The 24,568-nt window shown below is 35.5% G+C and overlaps 1 protein-coding gene across 1 annotated transcript in view; it reads left to right on the top strand.

Moving 5' to 3' along the window:
• LOC128554550 (von Willebrand factor A domain-containing protein 5A-like) overlaps positions 1-22,362 on the top strand; it is a 45,684-nt gene extending 23,322 nt beyond the window's left edge. Inside the window, exons 9-13 of the mRNA XM_053535820.1 lie at positions 701-766; positions 9,207-9,486; positions 13,066-13,152; positions 15,542-15,663; positions 18,514-22,362. Coding sequence (XP_053391795.1) covers positions 701-766; positions 9,207-9,486; positions 13,066-13,152; positions 15,542-15,663; positions 18,514-18,690 — 732 coding nt within the window. The 3' untranslated portion in view covers positions 18,691-22,362. The remainder of the gene's footprint in view (positions 1-700; positions 767-9,206; positions 9,487-13,065; positions 13,153-15,541; positions 15,664-18,513) is intronic.
• The last annotated feature ends 2,206 nt before the right edge of the window (positions 22,363-24,568 follow it).

The raw sequence follows: 24,568 nt of genomic DNA, 5'->3' as shown, positions 1-24,568 counted from the left end.
ATGCACAAAACCAAGACTCCTACCTTAAAGGTCAAGGTCACACTTAGAGGTCAGATGTTAGCATGGCATTAACAGGGTCTGTTTTCTATGGGGTCCATAACTCTGCCATTATCTTTCAATGGATTTTAATAATTTTATAACTTGGCACAAGTGATCCCCATAATCATATTTATTATATGCAAATTTTTATCTATGAAATTGCATTTGCATCGGCAGATAAGAGATAATTAGGTTATACTGCAGTCAGTTGAAATGATTAAAGTTACCTTCCATTGTTATGACCGTTTTCTGTTCTTAAATTAAATTACCTCCCTTAAAGGGATTAATTAGTAAATTGTTCGCAAAATACCTGTTTGTTTTGCCGTCGTTTGTGGCTATTTTAGGAAAAACATTTAACAAGATATAGAGACAAATGTTCTCAACATCATATAATAATGAAGTGTATACAGATTTCCGAACTAGATGAAATGTTAGTCATTTGCTGGTGTTTACTTTATATACGGTGTTGAAACATTCTTTATCTTGTCGTGTAGTTGCCAGCATGGTTTGCTTAGGCGAAGATGCCGTATTCTCACGGTTCTGGGAGTGTGCATACACTGCGCTCCGTTGCGGACAAATGTCCGTAAGACCAGTAAGAGACTTTGTATTGCATAACAATACTTCATTCACTTGTTTTCTGATCACTTTGCTTATCAAACAGGGTCCGTGTTTGGACAGCGATGGCGTTGATGAATTTTGTTTGCCGGAACCAAGATCTAAAGAAATGGTAAAACGTTTCTAATTCTTTTCTACCCTTACATTTCATTTATAGTTAGTTGTGTACTGATTAAACACATTGTCGATGAAACATAGGTTTTATGATGTGAACATCGGTGAAAATATCTGTCAATTATTATTCCTACAAATGAAATAAATCCAATGCTGGGTTGACATAACAACTAGTACCATTCCGAAGACTGAATAGAAAACAGTCGTAACTCACTGAATTTAACCTTTAGCCTGTTGCAGGCAAGTGATTATGCCTTTGCGACCAGTGCAGACCAAGAACAGCCTGCACTCCGTGATCATGGTCAGGACTGTTCGCTATTCAGTCAGTAAATTTTCAGTGAACATACCTATGCATAATAAGTGGTACTGTCCAAACTGAATGATGGATCAGCAGTCCGTTTTAGAAATTTAGCAAGGTAAAGGTTTAAGAAATTATTTATATATAGAAAAAAGAGTGTTTAACACTTATTTATGTACGATGGGCGGTTATACGTCGGGTATAATAATTTCACGAGGGCGCAGCATGTCAGATGCTTATTGATGTTGATGTTCATGCAGATATTTTATTGGTCAGTGGCTTTTATCGTTTAGTTATCATAGCGTTTCAAGTTAATGTTAATACATTGTCTAATATGGAATACAGTGTATCCTGAGTGAGAATATTTTGGATGGTCATGTAGTACAAATCTATATTGCTGATTGGAAGAGAAAAACGTGAATAGAATAATGTAAATTATTTTGAATAAAAATAATTTTATTTATTTTCGAGAATTCACGTTATTGGTTGCTAAGCAAAATAATATCGATGAATAACTGGTTCCGTAGCTCTTCTTTATCTTCTGGGTATCGACGTACTTTAAACCGGTCTCAAGCTAATACGCATGAACAGGTAGTTTACTATAAATACCGCTAAACCCGTGCTCTTCGTTCACTTTGTATTGCTACACGGTTGTATCAGGAGAAAACTTAGATCTACATGTATAATACTACACAGTTGTATTCAAGTGATCAAGTTTGACTTTAAAAGCTTGAAAATGCCACGCGGTCGCCGAAGACAGGCACAGGCTAGGCGTATGCCGAGACAGGAGAGAGCCGTTCGGCAGGAGAGAGCCGTTGAGCAGGAAAGGCAGGAGAGAGCCGTTGAGCAGGACGAGGAGCTGAATCTGCAGAATGCCCGGCGTAACTTGAGAAGGAACGCTGCCAGAGAGGAGCAGAATGACCAAGGTCACGGGGACGTCAGGGGCACCAGGGGCAAAAGAGGCCTGCGGCTGACCTCGAGGATGCTGTAGACGAGAGGTTGCTACAAACAGATGCCGGTGAGTGCAATGTTATTGATTTCGAACAAATTATTAGAAATTCACAAATTATTCCTCCTACGGGCAATAGAGATTCAAATAATGCAAATAATTTTCAAGGGTGTGGCGGCGCAAATTCTATCGACCCACAATCTTCAGGTATTCAATGTAATGGGCCACTGAATGTACCGTCCAATAATTCTATATTGTCTATGGTTCGCTTAGCAGATGACGACTTAGCCGCACACGTTCCGGCTTCATTAAAACAAAAGATATGCAAAGGTGAATATGTCAACCTAGCATTATTATTAAAAGGAGCAGTAGAATTGTCAGAATTTTGTTCAGGTAGCGTTTTTCGCTTAAATTCGGAAGGCCAGATTGAATCAGCAAACAAAGAATGTAAAGAAAAAATTACAAACATAGAGAAATGGACAAACGCGTTCATAATCTATACATCCATTTACTTAGCTACACATGCAGATAAAGTGTACGAAATGTTACACTACATGTTCAATATAAGAGAATGTGCCTTACGCCAAGGCGGTTTCTCATGGAGGACGTATGATGAACAATTTCGCCTCCGTCAAGCAATTTCCCCATCCCCTTGGTCACAAATTAATAATGACTTGTGGTGGCGCTGCATGCAATTACAGCCTACCCACAACATTACACCAAATGCAGGTCGGTACACGTGTCAAGACTTTAACAGAGGCAACTGTGCTTGGCAAAACTGCAAATTTCCTCATGTTTGCTCAAAATGTTCGGGGCCCCATCCTGAGGTCACATGCACTAAACAAGGTTCATTTGTAATGAACCAGTCTTGTTACTCACGTGGTGGACAGTTTCGTCCCGCACAGCGAAATCTTTTTCGCGGCAGACCCTTTTTTAGACGGGGCAGTTACGGAGGCCCAAGAAAAAACTAACAATTCTAAAAAACAAAGCGCTTCCACCGAACAGAGTAATTTGGACATACACAATTTGGCCCAAACACCTGTAAACGTAATAGCCCTTAAAAGCATTTAAGAAAACTATGACGTCACTGAAGCGAAATTTTTATTAGATGGATTTATGAATGGTTTTCCGTTACAATATACAGGTCCACGTACTGCACGCGATTCAAAAAATCTACGCTCAACTTTGTTAAACCCCGATATCATAAAACTTCAAATTCAAAAAGAAATTAAAGCAGGTAGGGTGGCTGACCCATTCAATGAAAGACCGATGACTAATTTAATCGTTTCACCCATAGGTTTAGTTCCAAAGAAAACACCTGGAGAATATCGAATGATACATCACTTATCATATCCGTCTGGAGATTCGGTGAACGATTACATAGACCCTACTTTGTGTTCCGTACAATATACGCACTTTGACGAAGCGGTAAAATTAGTACAGGACCTGGGACGTAACTGCAAATTATTCAAAACTGATATTAAAAGTGCGTACCGGCTTATACCTATAAAACCGACTGATTTTGAATTGTTAGGCTTTTGTTTTGAGAATAAATATTATTTTGATAAAGCACTTCCATTTGGTGCCTCAATCAGTTGTATCACGTTTGAAAGATTTGCAAGATTTCTTGAATTTTGTGTCAAATCGAAACTCAAATCAGGCGGACTGTTGCATTATTTGGACGATTTTTTGGGCGGAGACAAAACGAACGCATCATGTACTGCTGCACTTCAAACGTTCAGAGATGCCATGATAGAATTAGGTGTACCGTTAGCGGAGGAAAAAACGGAGGGCCCAACAGAGGTTTTAGTTTTTCTTGGGCTGGAGTTAGACTCTAAGCAAATGCTCGTTCGTATCCCAGCTTCAAAAATTCAAGAGCTTATACAAAAAATCAATGAAATTTTGCTACATCCAAAAACAACTTTAAAGAAAATACAATCACTTATAGGTTCTCTGAATTTTTGTTGCCGCGCAATCACTATGGGTAGGCCTTTCATCCGCCGCCTGATAAACGCAACCTGTGGATTAACGAAACCACATCATCATGTTAGAATTAAAAATGAAATATGCTTAGATCTGTCAATGTGGTTACTTTTCTTTCAGAATTTTAACGGTATTTCTGTATTCCATGACCGCTTTTGGGTATCGAATACAGATGTCCAACTGTTTACGGATAGTGCTGCGGGTGAAAACTTAGGGTTCGGCATATATTTTAAAGGCCACTGGTCCCACGCTAAATGGCCAGAAGCATGGCACAAATCGGGTATTACTGCAGATATAACAGTTTTAGAACTGTTTCCAATCCTAGCGGCATTGTATATTTGGGGCGCAGATTTGACCAATAAAAAGATAATATTCAACTGTGATAATCAAGCAGTAGTACACATTTTGAACAAATTAACTTCAAAATCAGAAGCAGTCATGTGCCTAGTTCGAGTACTGACGTTACGGTGTTTAAAATTAAAATCTTAATCAAAGCCTGTCATGTACCTGGTCATCAGAACGAAATCTGTGATGCACTGTCTCGTTTTCAGTTGAACAGATTCAGAAAAATAGCCCCAGACGCGGATCAAGATCCATGTCCCGTTCCACACTTCCTTTGGAAAGTCTTCGACGCCGAGCTGGACAGCTCATTAGATCAGGAATTTCATATAATTCCAGGTCAACATACAGCACAGCTATAAATGCTTTTACAAACTTTCGGTCTATTTATGGGCTTACAAATCAATTTCCTATTCCCGTTCAACAACTTACACTGTTTATAGCTTATTGCTTTGAGAAGGGACTATCACCAAAATCAATATCTACTTATGTAGCGGGCATCAATTATCATCATAAACTGCATGGATTTTATGATCTTAACAGTATTTTTATAGTTAAGAAATTGCTTGAAGGTTGTCACAGGAGTCGCACAACACGAGATAAGCGTGCTCCGCTGACCAAGTCTGTATTGTTAGCTGTTTGTAGGTCACTCCCTGAAGTATGTTATGACAACTACGAAGTAAAGCTATTTCATTCACTTTTTACCTTAGCATATTTCGGTTTGTTTCGGGTCAGTGAACTTGTCAATGTAAACAAACACCTGTCAGAAAATCCCCTACAACGCAATGATTTACGCTTCACAAAAGACGATTGTGTAATCATTCGGTTACGCCACTTTAAAACTAATCAAAGGGGTAAACCAGTATACTTAAAGTTGCCCAGACAGGCTGGTAATTTGTGCCCAGTTAAGGCAATTAAGGAATTTCTGTCTATGAGGCCAAGCATCCAAGCCCCACTTTTCTGTCATCGGGATGGGTCTGTAACAACTAGGACCCAATTTTCTGCAGTCTTAGCAAAAGCCATCAGTAAAACACATTTTTTAGGTGCACAATACAAAACACACAGTTTTAGGATTGGTAGAGCCACTGACCTAGCTTCCGATGGATACCCGTCGGAAATCATAATGAAACTTGGTAGATGGACATCCAACTGTGTTAATCTTTATGTTCGAACATGATGTTAATCTGCAGATCATATACGGTACATCACAATCAACTTTATTTCACAACGGTATTAATTACCATTCTAAACGTAATATTTTCATTAATTTATTTTACCAGCTATAAATGAAAACTATTTTTTATTCAGACGTATGGGTTCTGGGTGACTCTATCCCGTTCTGGGCCGGCGAACATGCAAAGACGACTAGGAAACCAAATCTTAGTATCCGAACATTTCTATTGCTTGGTGGGCAGTCAGAGGTCTTCGTTGGAGAGGTTTCAGACATACAATTGAAACTCAGGTCTTACTTTCATCTCCTCCTTCAATAATAAACATTAATTTAGGCGGAAATGACCTAGTATACGAAAATACTTGTGAATTAAGAGGAATGATTGAAACAGAGATAAACTATTTACGTGAAGCATTCCCAAATACAACAATAGTTTGGATAGACATATTAGAGAGACAAAACTGGCAAGGGGCATTAGGCGGTAAAAGGCCAATTGAAAAGAAAAGAAAACGCCTTAACCGCATAGCGCGGAAAATAGTAATAGAATCAGGGAAAAGTGACGTCATAAGCCCCGATATTGACGCAGAAACAGCCTTTTTTAGAAATGACGGCGTTCATTTAAATCTCGTAGGGTTAGAATTCTTCCTAGATTATTTAAGAGATTCAATTAGAAAGCTAATATAAGTATGACAATTTAGTAAACATAAATGCTGAAGATTCCGTGTTCAAGCATTGTATAAATTAAACATTTTTATTAGATAGAATTTTGGGGGATAAATTGTTTCAATTTATTGTGGCGGAAAATTCATATAAACCGGAAGGTGATCAGGCGTGTCTGTTTACATTAGTTTACAATAAACTGATAAGTATAATTTGGAAATAAATATTGTTTCATAAAAATACATCTATTGTCTGGCGAGAACTTACAAAGCACTGTATTTTCGGCGTGTGTTACTCTTATGTGGTTACTCTTATGTTGTTATGTGGCTAGGGTTGAATAGGTTTTGCCCATAGTACCTGGCGAAATCTAGTTTTGTATTGCGTATTGCTTTGTATTGCGTATTGCTTTGTATTGCGTTATCAACCCTCTAGCATGCAACTTACTGCTTTCCTTCACGCAGTGGTTTTGGTATGTGTTGACCCGTCATTCCCGGATACCTGGTCGTGTCTGGTAACTATCATACCGTGACTACTGGCACCGAAGTTGCCGTGAATTGCCACATTATGTTTAAGTTAGTCAGTATTGCTACCTCGTTATGTCCGACAGTGCAGAGTTACGTTATGTTGAAATTAGCCGGTGTTGCTACCACGTTATGAGAGTGTAAATTATGTGACAGTGCAGAGTTTCATTGTAATAGTTTGCAAATTTTAGCAGACGCGCCTGGTCTCCTTCCGGTTACTTTATTCACATACTTGGCGAGATACCTCGTCAAGTACATCTTTGTTTTTGAGCGGCCAATAACTACCCAACCTTGTATTCATTTAGTAAATATTTTATTTGTTTGATTTGTAACATATTGAAATATTAACATTACAATATAAAGTCCTATCGTGTAGTAATTAAAAGGTACAAAGCATGGTTTAGTTGTAATCTTTTCGAGTATTAAAATAATGTAAATTATTTTGAATAAAAATAATTTTATTTATTTTCGAGAATTCACGTTATTGGTTGCTAAGCAAAATAATATCGATGAATAACTGGTTCCGTAGCTCTTCTTTATCTTCTGGGTATCGACGTACTTTAAACCGGTCTCAAGCTAATACGCATGAACAGGTAGTTTACTATAAATACCGCTAAACCCGTGCTCTTCGTTCACTTTGTATTGCTACACGGTTGTATCAGGAGAAAACTGACCCGCCCGCCACACCCTGTACTAGAAATCATTTTTGTCAGATTGATAATGAGATTAAACATAATTCAGTTTTTGTATGAATATATATTCAAAATACAATGTATTAACCTTGTTACTTTAATATCTTAGACAAATTGACTGTTTCTCTGTAGTATTTATGCTTACAGGCAACTTCTCAGAGTAGTTGACAAAAGGCCTTATAGAAGAATGCACAGTCGTATACACAGGAACATTATGCCAGGAACTATCGCTGTGAGAAGGGATATCCGGCGATTCCAGGACATTCATATGAAGAAAATGTGTGGTAACCAATGAACTATTTTGAGATCATTTTAAGCATGTGAATTACTGTTCCTGGATATTCTTGTTATAGTTACATGTAACTGTGCGTTCATTTGAAATGTGATAAGTACTATTAAAGGTGAAATAGACAATCACTGAACTGTTCCTGGAAGTTCTTGTTTAAATTTCATGTGATTTGTGCATTCATTTAAAATATGATAAGTACTGTTAAATGTGACATAGACAATCACTGAACTTTTGAGAAAATAGATCAATGTGACTGTAAATATTCTCACCGAGAAATATTTGAAGGCCATTTATGTAGCCATATTTGCGAACAATATTCTTTTCTTTGTATTTTATAATTAACGTCGCTCTATTTTCATATAGGAAAATTCTATAAACCGGAAGGTGATCAGGCGTGTCTGCTTACATTAGTTTACAATAAACTGATAAGTATAATTTGGAAATAAATATTGTTTCATAAAAATACATCTATTGTCTGGCGAGAACTTACAAAGCACTGTATTTTCGGCGTGTGTTACTCTTATGTGGTTACTCTTATGTTGTTATGTGGCTAGGGTTGAATAGGTTTTGCCCATAGTACCTGGCGAAATCTAGTTTTGTATTGCGTATTGCTTTGTATTGCGTATTGCTTTGTATTGCGTTATCAACCCTCTAGCATGCAACTTACTGCTTTCCTTCACGCAGTGGTTTTGGTATGTGTTGACCCGTCATTCCCGGATACCTGGTCGTGTCTGGTAACTATCATACCGTGACTACTGGCACCGAAGTTGCCGTGAATTGCCACATTATGTTTAAGTTAGTCAGTATTGCTACCTCGTTATGTCCGACAGTGCAGAGTTACGTTATGTTGAAATTAGCCGGTGTTGCTACCACGTTATGAGAGTGTAAATTATGTGACAGTGCAGAGTTTCATTGTAATAGTTTGCAAATTTTAGCAGACGCGCCTGGTCTCCTTCCGGTTACTTTATTCACATACTTGGCGAGATACCTCGTCAAGTACATCTTTGTTTTTGAGCGGCCAATAACTACCCAACCTTGTATTCATTTAGTAAATATTTTATTTGTTTGATTTGTAACATATTGAAATATTAACATTACAATATAAAGTCCTATCGTGTAGTAATTAAAAGGTACAAAGCATGGTTTAGTTGTAATCTTTTCGAGTATTAAAATAATCATGAATAATGGACGGACTATATTGATGTTTTTCTTGTAATTTATTATTTTTTGGAAGTTTTATCTAGTTTGCAGCAAGACAGAGGGAAAATACTGGCTCTAACGGGTATTAAATCAACAAAAAAAAACAACAACAAAAAACAAAAAACAACAACAAAGAACTCAAATGAATTGATGATGTTAAAAAGGACCATTTAGCAGATGTTCAGAAATAATGTTCAAAGTTGATTTCAGTCATTAATTAATGGTTAATACTTGAAAACACTCAGTATGTTAACTCTACCTATGTTTTAGTTGAACTTATCTTTTTAACTTGAAAATTATCACCTAATACAGCATGCATGCCCTGAACATTTTTAGTATTGCGACGTAGTCACAAAAGACACAGTAAACACAGTAGATGACCTGCCATTGAAGTCTGCTGATAGTGCACAGAACAAGCAATTTTGCAGAAGTGCTAAACCATTAGCAGACTTGCCATTGAAGGCTACAGACAATGCGCAGGACAAGCAATTATACAACAAGAGTGCTGCACCAATACATCAAAGGAGGAAAAAAGGGTTTAGATCTAAATTCAAGTTTCCATCGTTTAGTGGGTCATTTTCAAAGAAGAGTAAAGACAAGGATAATAAAGTTTCGAGTAAATAAAGCTTTTTATTTTTTCTGAAGTAACTTGTGCTTTATTCAAGTCTTCTAAAAGAAACCAGTTACAAAACCCCAGCAGCAAATTGGTTGTTTCTCAACACAGAATGAGAAATGACCTAAAGCAAGATCTCTCGCATTCTGCATCTGCATTTCGATTAGTCATGTTTTTTTGTATTTGTCATATAGCTAATCAGAACAGGCCCAAATGTTTAAAAAAAATGTAGATCAATCACAAACTTCTAGCATTTTTCAGCACAAATTTGAAATTGACATGGCGTGCTTTCTTAGGCTGTTTCTTTATTAATGTTTTCCATTTTTCTGAAGCGTCTTCCTCTTTACTAATATCTGCGAGGTATATTAAGTTAGATAACCGGGACCCAGTGTTGTAAAACAGATATTGGAGACAAGTGACAAAAATATCAGCATTTGATAGGTTCTTCTTCAGCTCAGATTGGAAGTTGACCAATTGCAGGGTTGTATTCTGAGACTTGTCTTCAAATTTAGATTGTTATGAGCCCGCTTGCGGAGAGACATAGTCGTCCAAATGTCTATTCGCTATATTTGCGTTGCTGCGCTAGTACGTTAGTGCGTGCGTCTGTCCGGATCATGGAGCAATCGTGTTTATGCTTGGTATAATTGTTAGCCTCAATGAGACGGAGTGTCATGTGAAAACCCTAGGTCCCTATGACAAATTGTCATAGTCACACTTGGAGGTCAAAAGTCATGTAATATCTTGTCTTGGACATAACTATGGCATGTATAAAGGAATCTTTTTCATATATAACATGAATATTTACGTTCATGTAACGGAGTGTTGCACGCAAATCTTAGGTTCCAACTATTAAGGTCAAGGTCACAATTAATTTTTAAGGTCATTTTAGCGCTTGTCCGGGCCATAACTTTGATAAGTATTGAACAGTCTCTATTTATCTGGCATAAATATTTACCTCTATGAAACAGAGTGTCGCACGGAAACCCCAGGTCCTTATCTCAAAGATGTTGGTCACCTTTAGGGTTCAAAGCTCATTTTAGAGTATGTCTGTGCTGTAACTTTGCCATGCATTGAGCAATCTTGCTACATTTAGCATATATTTTTGTTTCAATGAGACTAAGTGTTGCCACAACTCCCAGACCCCTACCTCAAAGGTCAAGGTCACATATAAGTGTCAAAAGTAATTTTATCGCTTGTCCGTGTCTTAACGCTGACATGAATTGAATCTCAGTACTATTTTGCATAAAGGTTTGTCTCAATGAGACGGAGTGTCTTGTGCAAACTTCAGGCCCCTATTACAAAGGTCAAAGTCACACTAAGTAGAGACTTGCCCTTAACCCTCCTAACAAAAGGGTAACAAAAAGAAATTGTTGTGAACACCGTTTGACAGTCATAATCCTGTCCATATTATACCACTGCAATAGGAAAGTAAGCTATCTATGTTACCTGCTACACATGATAACAGTCATGCATCTAACAATCCTGAAATTGTTTTCATTGATTTACTCAAATTTCTTGATATTTGTCCCATACTTTGACGCATATGTACAGGTAGCAGAGATTATTCTCTTTACAGCAATCGCTTTCTCAACCAATTTTACCTTGTGAAATTCTTTGGGTTTTAACATTGTTTGTTGACAAATTTCGCCATAAAAATTTCACACTTGCCCCCAGGACAGTAAATGATTTGATCTTTGCATATTTTTTTTTCTCAAAGTGCTAATCAAATTGCTACTTATTATGCATGATTATTTCGTGTATAGAGGTAAGAAATGCATGCTTTGCATGAGATACTTTGTACATAGCCTCCTAAGCCTACAATAAAGTTTAAGTGGAGTTGTCTCCATTTTCCAGACATTTTACCCAGGATAATTTCTTCTCAGCTCAGGCTGGTTTTGAGGTTGAACTTATTCCAACATAAACTTTTTGGTGTGGAATAAATAGTATGTAAGGAAATGAATCATGAAAAACGTCCTCAAAAATATCAAAGCACATTTTTGAGATATTGCATATAATACTTACTGTGGCCGTTACTGTTGAGCATATGCTGTATTTTTCTCTTACCGGTAAACTACAGCATAAATGTGTTCTTTGAATACCAGTGAAAAAAGATATTTTAAGATCTCTAGCACTTATGTCACCCTTCATGTAAAATGATACGGGCTAACGTGTGTTCTCTTCTAGGATTTCTGTGGACTGAAAGACACACGCAGACAGCAAATGTAATATTTTACCAAGAGAGACAAAGATTCAAGTCTTCACTTCAAAATCTATTCTGGCTGTGCGCATGCATTTCATGACAATTTAAAAATTACAACAAAATGAATCAAATGATGAATGAGAAAATGAGGGATGATCATATTTGAACACAACATGTAAATAGTTTACCTGAAAGACACACGCAGACAGCAAATGTAATATTTTACCAAGAGAGACAAAGATTCAAGTCTTCACTTCAAAATCTATTCTGGCTGTGCGCATGCGTGGCGGAAATTGGCGGTGATATCAATACATTCAAATTAAGGCCCGTCACCGTGGTTAAACAACATGTTAGTTAATGATATCAGAAAATGATATTTATGTGGATGTATAATGAATATGAAATGGAATTATAGGAATGAAATATAGGAAAGCTTGATAGTAATTCATATAGGATATATACAGACAAATGACCATGCGACACTTACTCTAGGCTACCTTTAGTTTTTTCAACATTTTCATAAAGCGTAGGGGTGTCAGAACTCAGAACATAGGTGTCAATTCTAACCAAATTCATACATACATATTTCTAAAACAGACACATTTGACGGCATTTGAGTTTAAAGATTTAAATACCAAACATGTATCTCAAAGTCAGAATCAAGAAAAAAAAACATTCATTGGAGATTCGTGAAACAAAACTGTATTCACAATGTTACTGCCCAGCAAAAGAAGACGTCTTGAAGACGTCTTTATTTTGGTTGTTTTATGGTCACAACGTCTTTAATCAGAAAAGAAATACGTCTGTTTATGTCGTTTTACCTACAAATCAAAGGCGTCTATTAAACGACGTTTTAAAGCCGTTATAAAAACGTTTTTGTCTCTGAGAAAATACAAATTTTCGTTCTTCTTAGCTGCTGATAGGTGGGGTACTTGATACTGTCAATATTTCCGCGAAATTCATAAACAGTTACGGCATTTATTTATGCTTCTTGAACTGCTGTTTGATATGCAATGCATGCACGTGAATAAAGAAATGATATTAATATTGTGTTTAATTGATTTTATTGTAGATAAATTTGCAATAAGTTTTGAAATTAAAATCTAAAGCAAGCTGCCCTTAAATTTCACCTATTTTTTAGCGTTTTGCTTGGATTATTTTAGAGGACCTTTTTCCTGCCTTGTATATTTAACAAAAGATTATAAATCAGCAATAAAACTTCATTTTGGAATTATTTTGGGGTTTTGAAATGTTGTCTAGTAATGATAACCGGTCTAACTACTCCTTTTCAGTAAATGATATCTAGACTGCGTACTTTGATGCAGTTACAAATGTTCTTATGTTTTTACCCATTTTACTCAAATCATGTAATGAAATTTCAGAATGTTATGAAGGCCCTGATGTACATCAAAGTGTCTCGCGACGGTATTCTGAGATGTCGTCTGATGCTGATGGAAAATTTTCCTCAGGTAAGACTTGTAAAAGGATGTTCACGTCTGATTAAAAAAAAAACACGAGGTATTGTCTTCACCTGATTGTCGGCGTAGGCGTTGCTTAAAATTTTGTTTAGGTCCACTTTTTCTTAAAATCTGTAACTGTGAAACTTTGCACACATTTTTATCATCATAAGGTGTGTAGGCCAAAAACCATTACTCTGATAAGCATTTTTTTTAGAATTATGACCGTTTTTATATTTAGAAAATATGATTTTCTTGGTTAAAATGTTTGTTTAGGTCTACTTTTAAAAACAAACAATATAAAAATAAAAATGAATAAATAAAACAAATAAGCAAATATAACTATAAGAGCTGCAGCACAGACAATTAAAACATGTGTTTTTAGTCTAGATCAAAGGTCACAGCTCACAGTTCAACGTCATACCAAACCGGTGTAAACATATTCTCATTGCATTGCTCACACATCTGTTGACACAGCAAATACATGTGATTGTTAACTTTAATACAACTTCCTGTATTGAACAAACTCCAAAAAGCAGTGACTCCGCCAAAAAAATACAATGTAAATCTAAACAGTATTGAAACATACTTCAAGTTGTTTAAATGGTTTGTTTGTCAATACTCATTCATCTGAAAAATTAATACTAAAATGTTTTTATAGGTGTGACGGGCTGGTCAATTTTGTCGTGTCGTAAATGCACGGAAATTCTGTGCTTATATACTGTAGAGTATACTGCCAGTCAACAGATAAAGCTGGTCAATAACAGACCGATGACAATTTCTGTTGAAATAAATTGAGATAGTTTTATAGAAAAATAGTTTTTAACATATGATTGTGGGGCCTCTACATTTTAGCATAAATTTAAATTCAAGACAGTGCGCTATGTAAGGCTATGTAAGGCTCATAGGCTCATAAATAACATTTTATATGCAACTGCTCAAAGAAGAACCCAGAACTGTTAAACCATTTTAGCTCCACTATTCGGAGAATAGGGGTGCTATTCTACTCGCCCCGGCGTCGGCGTGAGCTTTCTCGGATAAAGTCTTTCGGCAACCTTTGATTTTCTTTGTTACTATTGCTTATACTAGTATCTTACTGTAACTTCACATTAACATTGTCCAGCATACAAACAAAGTATGTGCAGGGGCTGTGTCCATTATACCCAAGGTCAAGGTCACCAAGTTGTTACACTTTGAATTATTTTCACGTAAAATCTTTTGAAAGCTTCATTTATAGACACATCTTTGGTACTTTACAAAAATGACTTGAAATTAAAAATATTTCTTTATAATCATCACCTGCATGTGCTATTACAATCCTTTTAACTCTTGATTGTATTTTTGACAGAATTATGTACCTTTCATACTTAAGGTTTTTTTGGTAATCTTCGCTTTCTGGATATAACTTCAATAACAAAAAATAATGACTTGAAACCTAAAATGTTTCTTTATCATCATCATCTGCATGTGTGGTAACAATCCCCAGAACTCTGATTTGTATTTTTGGCCAAGTTATGCCCCTTTCATACTTAATGTTTTCATAAATTCGTTTTACTGTCAAATCGCCGTATAGCGTGCTGTCTTACGGAGAGCTTTTGTTATCATACCATGCGTCAGTGAGACAAACTTTGTTTAGTTGATTGTTTTGTTATTAATACTTAGTCGACCATTTACCACTTCTCATGGTTCTGGGACAACTTGTGTAAGGAAGAATTAGAACCACTGTCTTACCCTTGTATGATTGTAAGAGGCAACTAATACGTTTTAGACAAATACTTAGTTTTCGTATATGTCTGTTATTTCAGCAGACAAAAATATTAAGTCCATACCTTATAGTTTATTTTTATGTAAATGAGGTTAGATGAAAAACGTTGTTCTGTTTGTCACAATATTATCTGTACTCTGTTGATGTGCTGTGAAACCCAGTTCAAAAGTTAACTTATTTGTTGCATTTCCCGTGTTCATTTATCCCTTTAGATTTTTATGCAGTGTAGTAATGTACAAGTAGAAGCTTGTGTACCTATTTAATATCACGAATACTCTTTACGGGCATATATATCAATTTACAATCACAGCTCTTTTTTCTGAATATCTTAATTACTTTGCATTCAAGTGTTTGACACCGAAGCAGTGGTTTGAAATGATATGAACTTGGTTACAGAGTCCCCATATGACATGTGATTTATTGTAGAGAAATCCATGTAAACACTGTGAAATATGTAATTTCTAGGGCATTGACTTTCGTGGTTTTGGCAAAAACGGATATTTCTTGAAGATAAGAATTTAGCGATTTCCAGTTTTGAAGGTTAAATGAATGGGTTTTTCCTCCTGTTGATGCGGATGCTGCAAAAATATTGTTCCCAGTGAATATTGATAATTTCACAGTATAAAGTGTTTGTAGATGACAAGATGATGTCTGTAATAGCCTTACAGCAACTACATGGCGAGTGGGAGGTTTCTGAACAACTGTTTAAGTTATTGGGTGTTCCAAAAGAAGAATTTGATAAACAGACATTTTCAGAGGTAAGATTTTGTTTAAAGCATTAAAGCATTTGTAGATCACTATAAATTGTTCATGATTTGAGAAATTAAGTGACATTTTGAGTATTTACAAATATCATACAAGGCCTATCAGGTTTTTATAAGCATATTAATAAGAAATTTAATGGATGGAGGATAAAAGGAGAATAAAAACTGCTTTTTAAAAAAATCACTGTTTACATATATCCTTCTGTCTATCGATCCCTCCGTCCGAGTTTGTATCATGTATCTCTCAAAAAGTCATGAAACTTTAATCGACCGTTAAACAGGGATGTTGCGCACCTGGGTTTTATTTGGGATTTCATTCAGACCAGCGTTCTGACCCTTTGACAGTCAAAAATATGCATAAATAATCCAAAAGGTTATTTCGTACGTATTTCAAAATGTACTTAACATAGAGTATGAAACTTTGTAGGAGTATTATTAAGCATTTTAAGTTGTACACCTTGGCTTTTGTTTAGGATATTGTCCAGCTAGGCCAGAGTGATTACGCTTGGCTAAGTCAAGAAAATGAATAAAAAGGCCTAAAAATAATGTTGCTTGTATCTTATGATATTTTGACCTTGAGTCTAAAACATATTATTCAAAGTGAAGTTGTATGCTTTTTATTTGATTTTTACACTTAGAGTTATGGCTCTTCGATGGTAAGATATATATATTATGGAATTAAAACATTGTGTCGCATGTATCTCGAAAAACATATGACATGGGGTAATGAAATAATATTGGAAAATTATGCAACATGTGAAGTGGTGGACTTGGGATTTTATATGGGATTTCACTCTGCTAGCTCGGAACGATTTTCCCATGTTTTCACTGGTGCTGGAAAATCTTGTCGTACACACCAAGGTGTACAGTGACTCTTGTGCTGTAATTCATGAATGTACACATCAATTCATGCGCTACTGTAATAGATAATGGCTTAAGAAAAACATTTTTTTTATTTATTTTCTTTTATTATTTAAAGTATGCAAGAGAAAAGCTTTATCACTGTATCTGAAATATAAATACATGGCTCTTGGGTAAATGTTTTACCGGTATCTTGGGAGAGCCTCATTACCGCCAAAACAGTTACCAGCAAGCCAGGTATTTCGTTTTGCACATTCAACTACTGACAGATTCTTATAGTACTAAATAGAAGTCACTAGATATTTTTAAGTTGCAGATAAATGCAATAAAAATCTAAATTCATTTTCCATTGGCAAATGTACAAATCAAAGTAAACAGACGTTTTATTTGTGTACTTTCGGAAATTTCAATAGCAGTTGATGTAAAGAAAAGTCGTCTAGTCTTCAGTGATAGATGATTAGCTAAAATCATTGTCAGTCAAAGATTTCATTAGCGCACTTGCATGTGAATAACCAGGAGGTTGTTTTGACCGAATTAACAGGTCTGGCATATAGCTAAGCTACACAAAAACAAAATCAGTACAGTGTTTTTAAGTAAAATAGTAAAATAAACAATATTTCTTCAAACTTTATAGGATATTATTTCCTTTGGTCAGTTGATGACGTCTGTTGTGGCCAGTAGCTGACACCTTAAGTTTTGGGGACTAGCTGATGGTATGCGCTTTCCAAAGAGACCTTTCGCAGTTAAATATAACTAACTTTGCAACCATAATCTATACCCTATACCCTTACCACCTTAGAGTTGGACACGTCAAAAATATTTTCTAATATATCGGAAGCCATTCATGTCGGTATCGAATAACCAATTTTCAATGCTAATAAGAAAACGTACTCGGGTCAAATTCCGCTATACTTGAAAGAGTATAGATTATAATTGCTAAGTTGTATTTAACTGCGAAAGGTCTCTATGGAAAGCGCATTGAATCAGCTAGACGCAGGTACCTTTGAATTAGCACTTAGCAAAAAGAAAACCAAAGGGCAGCCTCTTGAGTATAAGTCTCTCATAACCGTGGCCGTACATTGAGAAACAGTGATTCGACAACTTGAATTGCTTTAGATACATCAGCAAATATTTTTGACTCATTCATGGAAATCCTTAGTTTCATAAAATAATTACTAGTGAGATGCATACATGTATGTCTATAAATGACCTTCATCTCTGTAATTCGGAAAACTTATTGGGCCAAATTTTGTTATACTTCAAAGGGTAATGAATACGGTTGCAAAGTTGTTACCTGCGTCTAGCTGATTCTATGCGCCTTTCAAAGAGACCATTTGCAGTTAGATACAATCTTGCCATCATAATCTAAACCCTTTCAGGTATAGAGAAATTTAGCCCGGGTACATTTTCTGAATTACAGAGATGGAGGTCATTTTAAGCCTCTTAGGGCAAGGTCACATTAAATGTAGGTCTGAAAAGGGTTTCCACTCAAAAGCTAATGAATTCTTTGACCTGCAGTCATCAAATTTGATAGAACGATTGCCTGTGGTAAGTAGATGAGCTCTCTTGTTTTGGAAGGTCAGAAGGTGACTTTGAAACTGTAAACAGAGTCTGCTAATTATCTAAAAAAAACACATTGGCCTCTTGTCATCAAACATCATAAAATGATTGCCTTTGCAGGTGATCGCAATTGCTTTGGGAGACACTAGGTCAAAGATCAAAGTCGCAGCGACCCTTAGACTGGAAAATGTCTAAACTCAATAATTAAGTGGCAATTAGTCTTAATAGGATGGTTGTCTATAGTCAGTTGATGAGCTCTTTCGTTTTTGAGGTCATCTAGTAATCAACATACCCTCGTTCCCTAAACAGGCATCATGAACTGTTGTTTTAGCTATTCTCTATTTTGACTTAATAACACTATTATCAAGAATTTTAACTTTTTTCAAACAATGTTAAAATCATTCTTGTTCTTCCTGTTTGCAGGTGCCAAGTATTGTATGTACAGTAATTGTATTATGCTGGTTAAGAAAACAGTTTCCACACAGACATGAGGAATGGCAGATGATAGAAACTAAAGCTCTAACCTGGCTGGCATCACAGAAAGTCTCTACATCGGTGGAAGACATCATTCAGCAGACAACACAGTCTCTCTGGCCATAACATAATGAAGAAAGATAACTTTGAAAGAAATATTCCTTTCGAGAAATGATAATGTTTCAAATATACTTTTTGTAATGACTATTTAACATTTGACTTCTGGCACATTTTTGAATTGCAAATTTACTTCATAAGTTTTTTTAAATGATTTGATAAATCGTGTTATAAAGGTAAGGTAGAATATTGTAATAGTTGTGATCATCTTGCAATTGAAGTTTTGTCGAAAGTGTTTATAGATGAAAATATTAAATAATTATATGATAATTGTAAAGTTATGGATATTCTGAAATGTAGATTTTGTATTTTTATTCAAGCTTCCTACTCCTCCCACCCCCATTCCACCTCCACCCCGCAACCACGACAATTATTACCATTTAAATATTATATACTAGACACAAATTTCATATTTCAATACACAAGCAAATACAAAATATAGTTTATGTAAATATAGAATTTACAAGTTTATGTGTATTAAAAGTACTCTTCATTTAGTAAAAAATAGCAAACGATATGTACATATATGGCTGAACACAGCATACATGTGTACTACCACTGAAAACTGGAAGTAGATTTAACAACTGACTGTTACTTTATGACATTTTATTACGAATGCAGCTCAACATACACAATTGTTTAGTAAAGTTGAATAAATTTGATGAGATTTTTCTGCATTCGAAGTACATATTAATTAATCCCCCGCCGCAAGTGGTGGGGGTTATAGGAATGGTATCCGTCCGTCCTTCCGTCCATAACAATTGTGTCCGCTCCATATAACCTTAACCCCTTGAAGGCTTTTCATGATATTTGGGTCAAATAATCACCTCATCAAGACAATATACAGAATTTATGAATCAGCCATGTAGGCTTAACCTCACGGAGACAACTCAAGGTCAAATGTTTGAGCCTTTCATTTTGTCTCCTAAACCCATTGAAGGATTTAGATGACCTTAATTTAGTCAAATCATTACCTCGTCAAATCGAAGTGCAGAACTCATGAGTCAGCCATGTCGACTCTAGGTCAAGGTCACAACTCAAGATCAAAGGTATTAGCCCGCTCTGTATCTCCTAACCCCTTTAGGGATTTTGATATGACTTCCCTGTAATATTCCTCTTATCAAGACAATGTACAGAACTCAAAATTCATCCGTGCCAATTCAAGGTCAAGGTCACAACTTAAATGTTTGAGCCTTCAATGTCAGTCCTCTCCTTTCCTGCAAAACCACTTGAAGGATTTTCTGGAAACTTTTGTAAAGTGTTAACCTTATTGAGATCGTTTGCAAAACCCATGAGTCAGCCGGGCAGACTCAAGGTCATGGTCACTATAAAATATACTTCACACAATATCAATGCTTCCTCCTAATGCCGTCAATCCTTTCACTATCCATAATAGTGGCGGGGTATATAGCTGTCCATCAGACTGCCTTGTACATTGTATCTAAAATGAAGTATTTTAGTAAAAGATCCTTTTATTTGCATATTTAGGTGTGCTCTTTGTTTATCAATTTCTACACACCATATATTTTGAAAAGTGCATTGATCATTTGGAAAATTTATGGTCATTAATTAGCGGAGAAGTTCTGAATGGGTAATGAACCCCGTAGTTATGCCTCTTCTATTTCCATCTGTTGTGGGGTATAGTGTACATATATTTTTATACTTCCAACATTTATGTATTTATGTCTATCATTTATTATTTTGTTATTCGTTTTACATTTATTTTTAATATATATATATTGCTATTGAACAGATTGCTCTGCCTTGCGCATGTCGTAGATAAATGTATATCTTTCTCTTGATCTGTTTCTTTTTATCACAGTTATTTTTTCTCACTTAGCGGCTAGGTATCACTGTCGTATGCTTTAGAAATTTGAGATGCCTTTTTACAGAATAAACAACCTAAGTTTTGTATGTTGTCATTCTTAAATATATCATGTTCGAGACTTTTGTAGCATTGTTATAGAATTTCTGATTTACATTTACTGTGCCTTTATTAACATTTAAAATATATGATCTAGCTGATATAGCCATTAAGACATATAAGTTTTGTAAATTTTATGTGCTTTCCAGTATTATTGCAGACTGTCTGAGCTTCGTAATTTTATAGGCCAATCATTTTTACAGAATTTTATGTATGTACCATTTCTTAAATCTTTCTGACATAGAGGTTATCATTTTTTAAAGAATTCAATCAGATATGTGTAAAATTTACTGACTAAAACGTATCTTTTGTTATTGTCATTGGGTTTTCTGATGAATATGTTTTGTCATTTTTATCGACACACAAAACGTATGCGTTCTAATATTCATTCACTTTCAAAGATGTATGTGTGCAATTTTTTTGACTTTGCAACATGTGTGAGTTATAAAGGTCGTTGTCTTTTCAAACATGTACTTAAAAATGTATATTTCGACAAACTTGGCAAGGCCTTAGATGTTTGATTATTTCATGTCTAGCGGAAATGAACAGTTCGCATGTATTATATTTTCTAGGTCAAATTTGAATCAAGCTGTAAAACGTATATTTATCCTTTTCTGTGCCTCATTCTTTGTAGTATTCTTCAATTTGATAGTATGAATGCACAGCAGACAGTTTTCTTTTCAATGCGGAACGCCTAGCATGGGTTTCTTGTACCATTTTTCAAGTGTTTGGTCTCACACTTGAAAAAGGAACTCACCAACAAGGTTGCCGAGACGCTAGTTGATTCAAAGTTAAAAGACTTATTCTTTGAAAAATAAAATTGTTTTTCAAGTATTTAGTTTAAAACTCTGATTTTTTTTTCATTAGAAATGCAAAAGCTTTGCATAAAATCTTTATATTGGATGAAAATTTGAATAAATGAAGTAGTGTTTGATATAACATTATAGTTTAAGTCTGTCTTAATAATTCATAATGTGATATATATAAAACCAATTGATAAACACGAGCCATGTAGTATTGTTTTGGAGCAATCGGGGCTTATAGCAGATCTTGTTTTGTAAGCATATGTGTGGTGTTAAGCAGTGTAAATTCAAAAAAAACAATCTTAAAACAAAATGTGTCTTCCATTATGTCATAATTGTAGAGAGTTTTTCTATTTGTACTTTTACCCTTTTGTGTACTTAATTTCAATGCATGATGATAAGCGTCTAGATCTGTTAGAAACTGTCCTTATAAATTGACATGAATCAGTCTGTACGTGTAAAATCGATATGGCCAGAAGTTGTAATGTACAATTTACAAGTACTGTTGAATATACACAATTATTAAGAACGTTCTGAATTTTGACACCTCAACCTGTCACTGTTTTTACATAAATAAGAAGTAATTTTTTCATGTAGCTGTACAAGTATGAAAATGAATCTGTATAACTCTCTATTACGAAACTTTAGTGGAAAAGGTCACGCATTGTTAATAATCATATACTAATGAATTTTGTTAAATCATTAGATATAGTAAACGTTATTTATTGTCAATTGCAATCAGATTATTTTTGTTGTATTATATACCTACCCATTTGTTAGAGTATCAATGCATTGTCTTTCATTTTTACACCCACATTTTACCATTTTCTTGCCCTTATATAATGTGATATGTACTGTGTTGCATTGGTAACAGTTCATTATGCATTTTAACCATGCAATAAAGTATGTGATCTGATGTTCTTAACATTTTTGTTCAATTGTAATAAAACTTAACAGCCACATACTTGTCTTTTCATTCCGCAATTTTTTATTTGATTATGTTTTAATGAATGATAATTGTGTTATGTACAGTAATGCATAGTTCGGCCGAAATAACTATAAAATAAGCAAATACTGTTCCATGGCTTCGAGCAGTCCAAACGTAGATGATATTAAAAGGCAGTATGCAGTATGAATTTCCCAAAAGAGCACAACTAACTGAGCTATCTATACGTCCCATGTGCTTCTGTGACGACTTGCGTATAAAGAGAATTGGAACAACTGTCTTATCTTTGCATGTTTGTAAAAAAGACTGATGCGGTCTGAGAACTTGGTTTTGAAGTATCTGTTATTACAGCAGATAAACATAAAAGTTTGGATTTTATTTATTTTATCTTTTTTTGATGTAAATGTGATGTGAAGTTTAAATTTCTAGTCCTGTTTTGGTACCATATAGCCTTTACTTTTTTGGTGCGCTGTAAAATCTAAATCAGCAAAGCAGCATCCATGCATGATTGAGCAAGCAGTGTTTAAATGAATACAATGTTACATTTATTTACCCCAGACGCATAATCTAGGAGGCTATAAGGGAGGAACCACGTCAGTCCACTGGCCCGTCCTTCGTTTCTGTTCAATATCTTCTCAACGGCTTGTAGATCAGTTTCTAACCACACTAAGACGATGTAAAGAGTGCACAAACAAGGCTACTAGGTCCAAAGGCAAGATCATAAGCTGAAGGTCAAATGTCAAATAGGTGAATTTAGTATCCATTCCGTTTTATTAACCTTACAAAAGCGATGTCCAGAGTGCGATAAAAAGTCATCAGGTTTTAGGTCAATATCACACTAAAATGAGAGGTCAAATAGCATGACTTCCCAGCCAGCATGACTATATCGGCCCGATATAGGTATAATGTCGGAATGTCGGCAAAAGGTGCCGATGTAGGGCCGACGTGGGGCTGTTGTGAGTGAGTGAGTTAGGTTTTACGGCGAGTCGACACAAAATGATCATATATCGCCGAGATCGGACCGTTGAACTGCCGCAAAATATTGAAATTGGTAGATCTACATCAATCAGTGTAACTATTTCGTAAGTCGGATTGACATCGGGCCGATATTGGATTCTCTAATATAGCTATATTTTTCAAAATATTATTGATAATCGTGAAAAAGTAATCTAATTGTTTATGTGTGCTAATTTATAAAGCAAATATGATGTATGCCAGAATTAATCAAACTAGGTTCCAAACAAAATTTGTAGACGGTATTTATCAAAATTTTATATGTAATAAAGGGAGGTTATAATTAAGATGCATTTTTATTTTATGTACAATGCCGCCATAGAAATATTTATATTAACAAAAAAATGAAAATATAAATATGTTTAGAATTCTAATTCAACAATTTTAATAGCGTTAAGAATATACAGAAAACTTACGTAACTGTATAAAACATGTAGTATATAGTTGTGAAAAAAATTATATCAATAAAATCAAATAACCATCATACACATGATGCGAGACACATCTGTTCTCAAGTAAGTTACTCTGAGAATTTATAAAGTGTATATTTGAAGAAAACTTATATCGGGCCGATATCACTTTGATGTTGGGTGGACGGATAGCTCAGTGGTTTGCACACTGGCCTTCCAATCCTGAGGTCGGGGGTTCGATCCCCGGCAGCTACTCGGGAATTTTCAGAAACGCTTTTCAGTGTTTCCCACCCAACTAGATGTGTACTGGTAAGGAACCCAGGCAATCCTTGCGTGTATCAGTGCTATACACTAGGCACGTTAAAGAACCAGGCTGTCTATTCGAAACGAGCTAGGCTAGATAACAAGCCTGTATCTGATTTCTGATCTCTCTGTAGTGGGGGCTTTGTCTCACTCTGTCCCTCTGGTCAGATCGCTCTGTGTCTGTACTAGTAGAGGATGAATTATGCGCCCTGTGTGGCTGCATTTGAACTATGTAAAGCGTGAAATTGATCATGAAAAGGGCGCTATTTAAATCTGGTATAATATATGTTGGTCAAATATCGTTTGCCAATGTCGGACCGATGTCATTATGATGTTGGCCCGATATCGTCTGCCGACGTCGGGCCGACATCATTCCTATTTGCAGCCGAAATTGAAGCCGATATCGGGCCGTTATAGACAACGACGTCGGTTTGATATCGGGCCGATATAGAAAGCTGGCTGGGTTCCTGCCGACTCCATATTTTCT

Source organism: Mercenaria mercenaria, unplaced genomic scaffold, assembly GCF_021730395.1.
Source record: "Mercenaria mercenaria strain notata unplaced genomic scaffold, MADL_Memer_1 contig_521, whole genome shotgun sequence".
NCBI lineage: Eukaryota > Metazoa > Mollusca > Bivalvia > Venerida > Veneridae > Mercenaria > Mercenaria mercenaria.
This window is presented reverse-complemented; position numbering and strand designations above follow the sequence as displayed.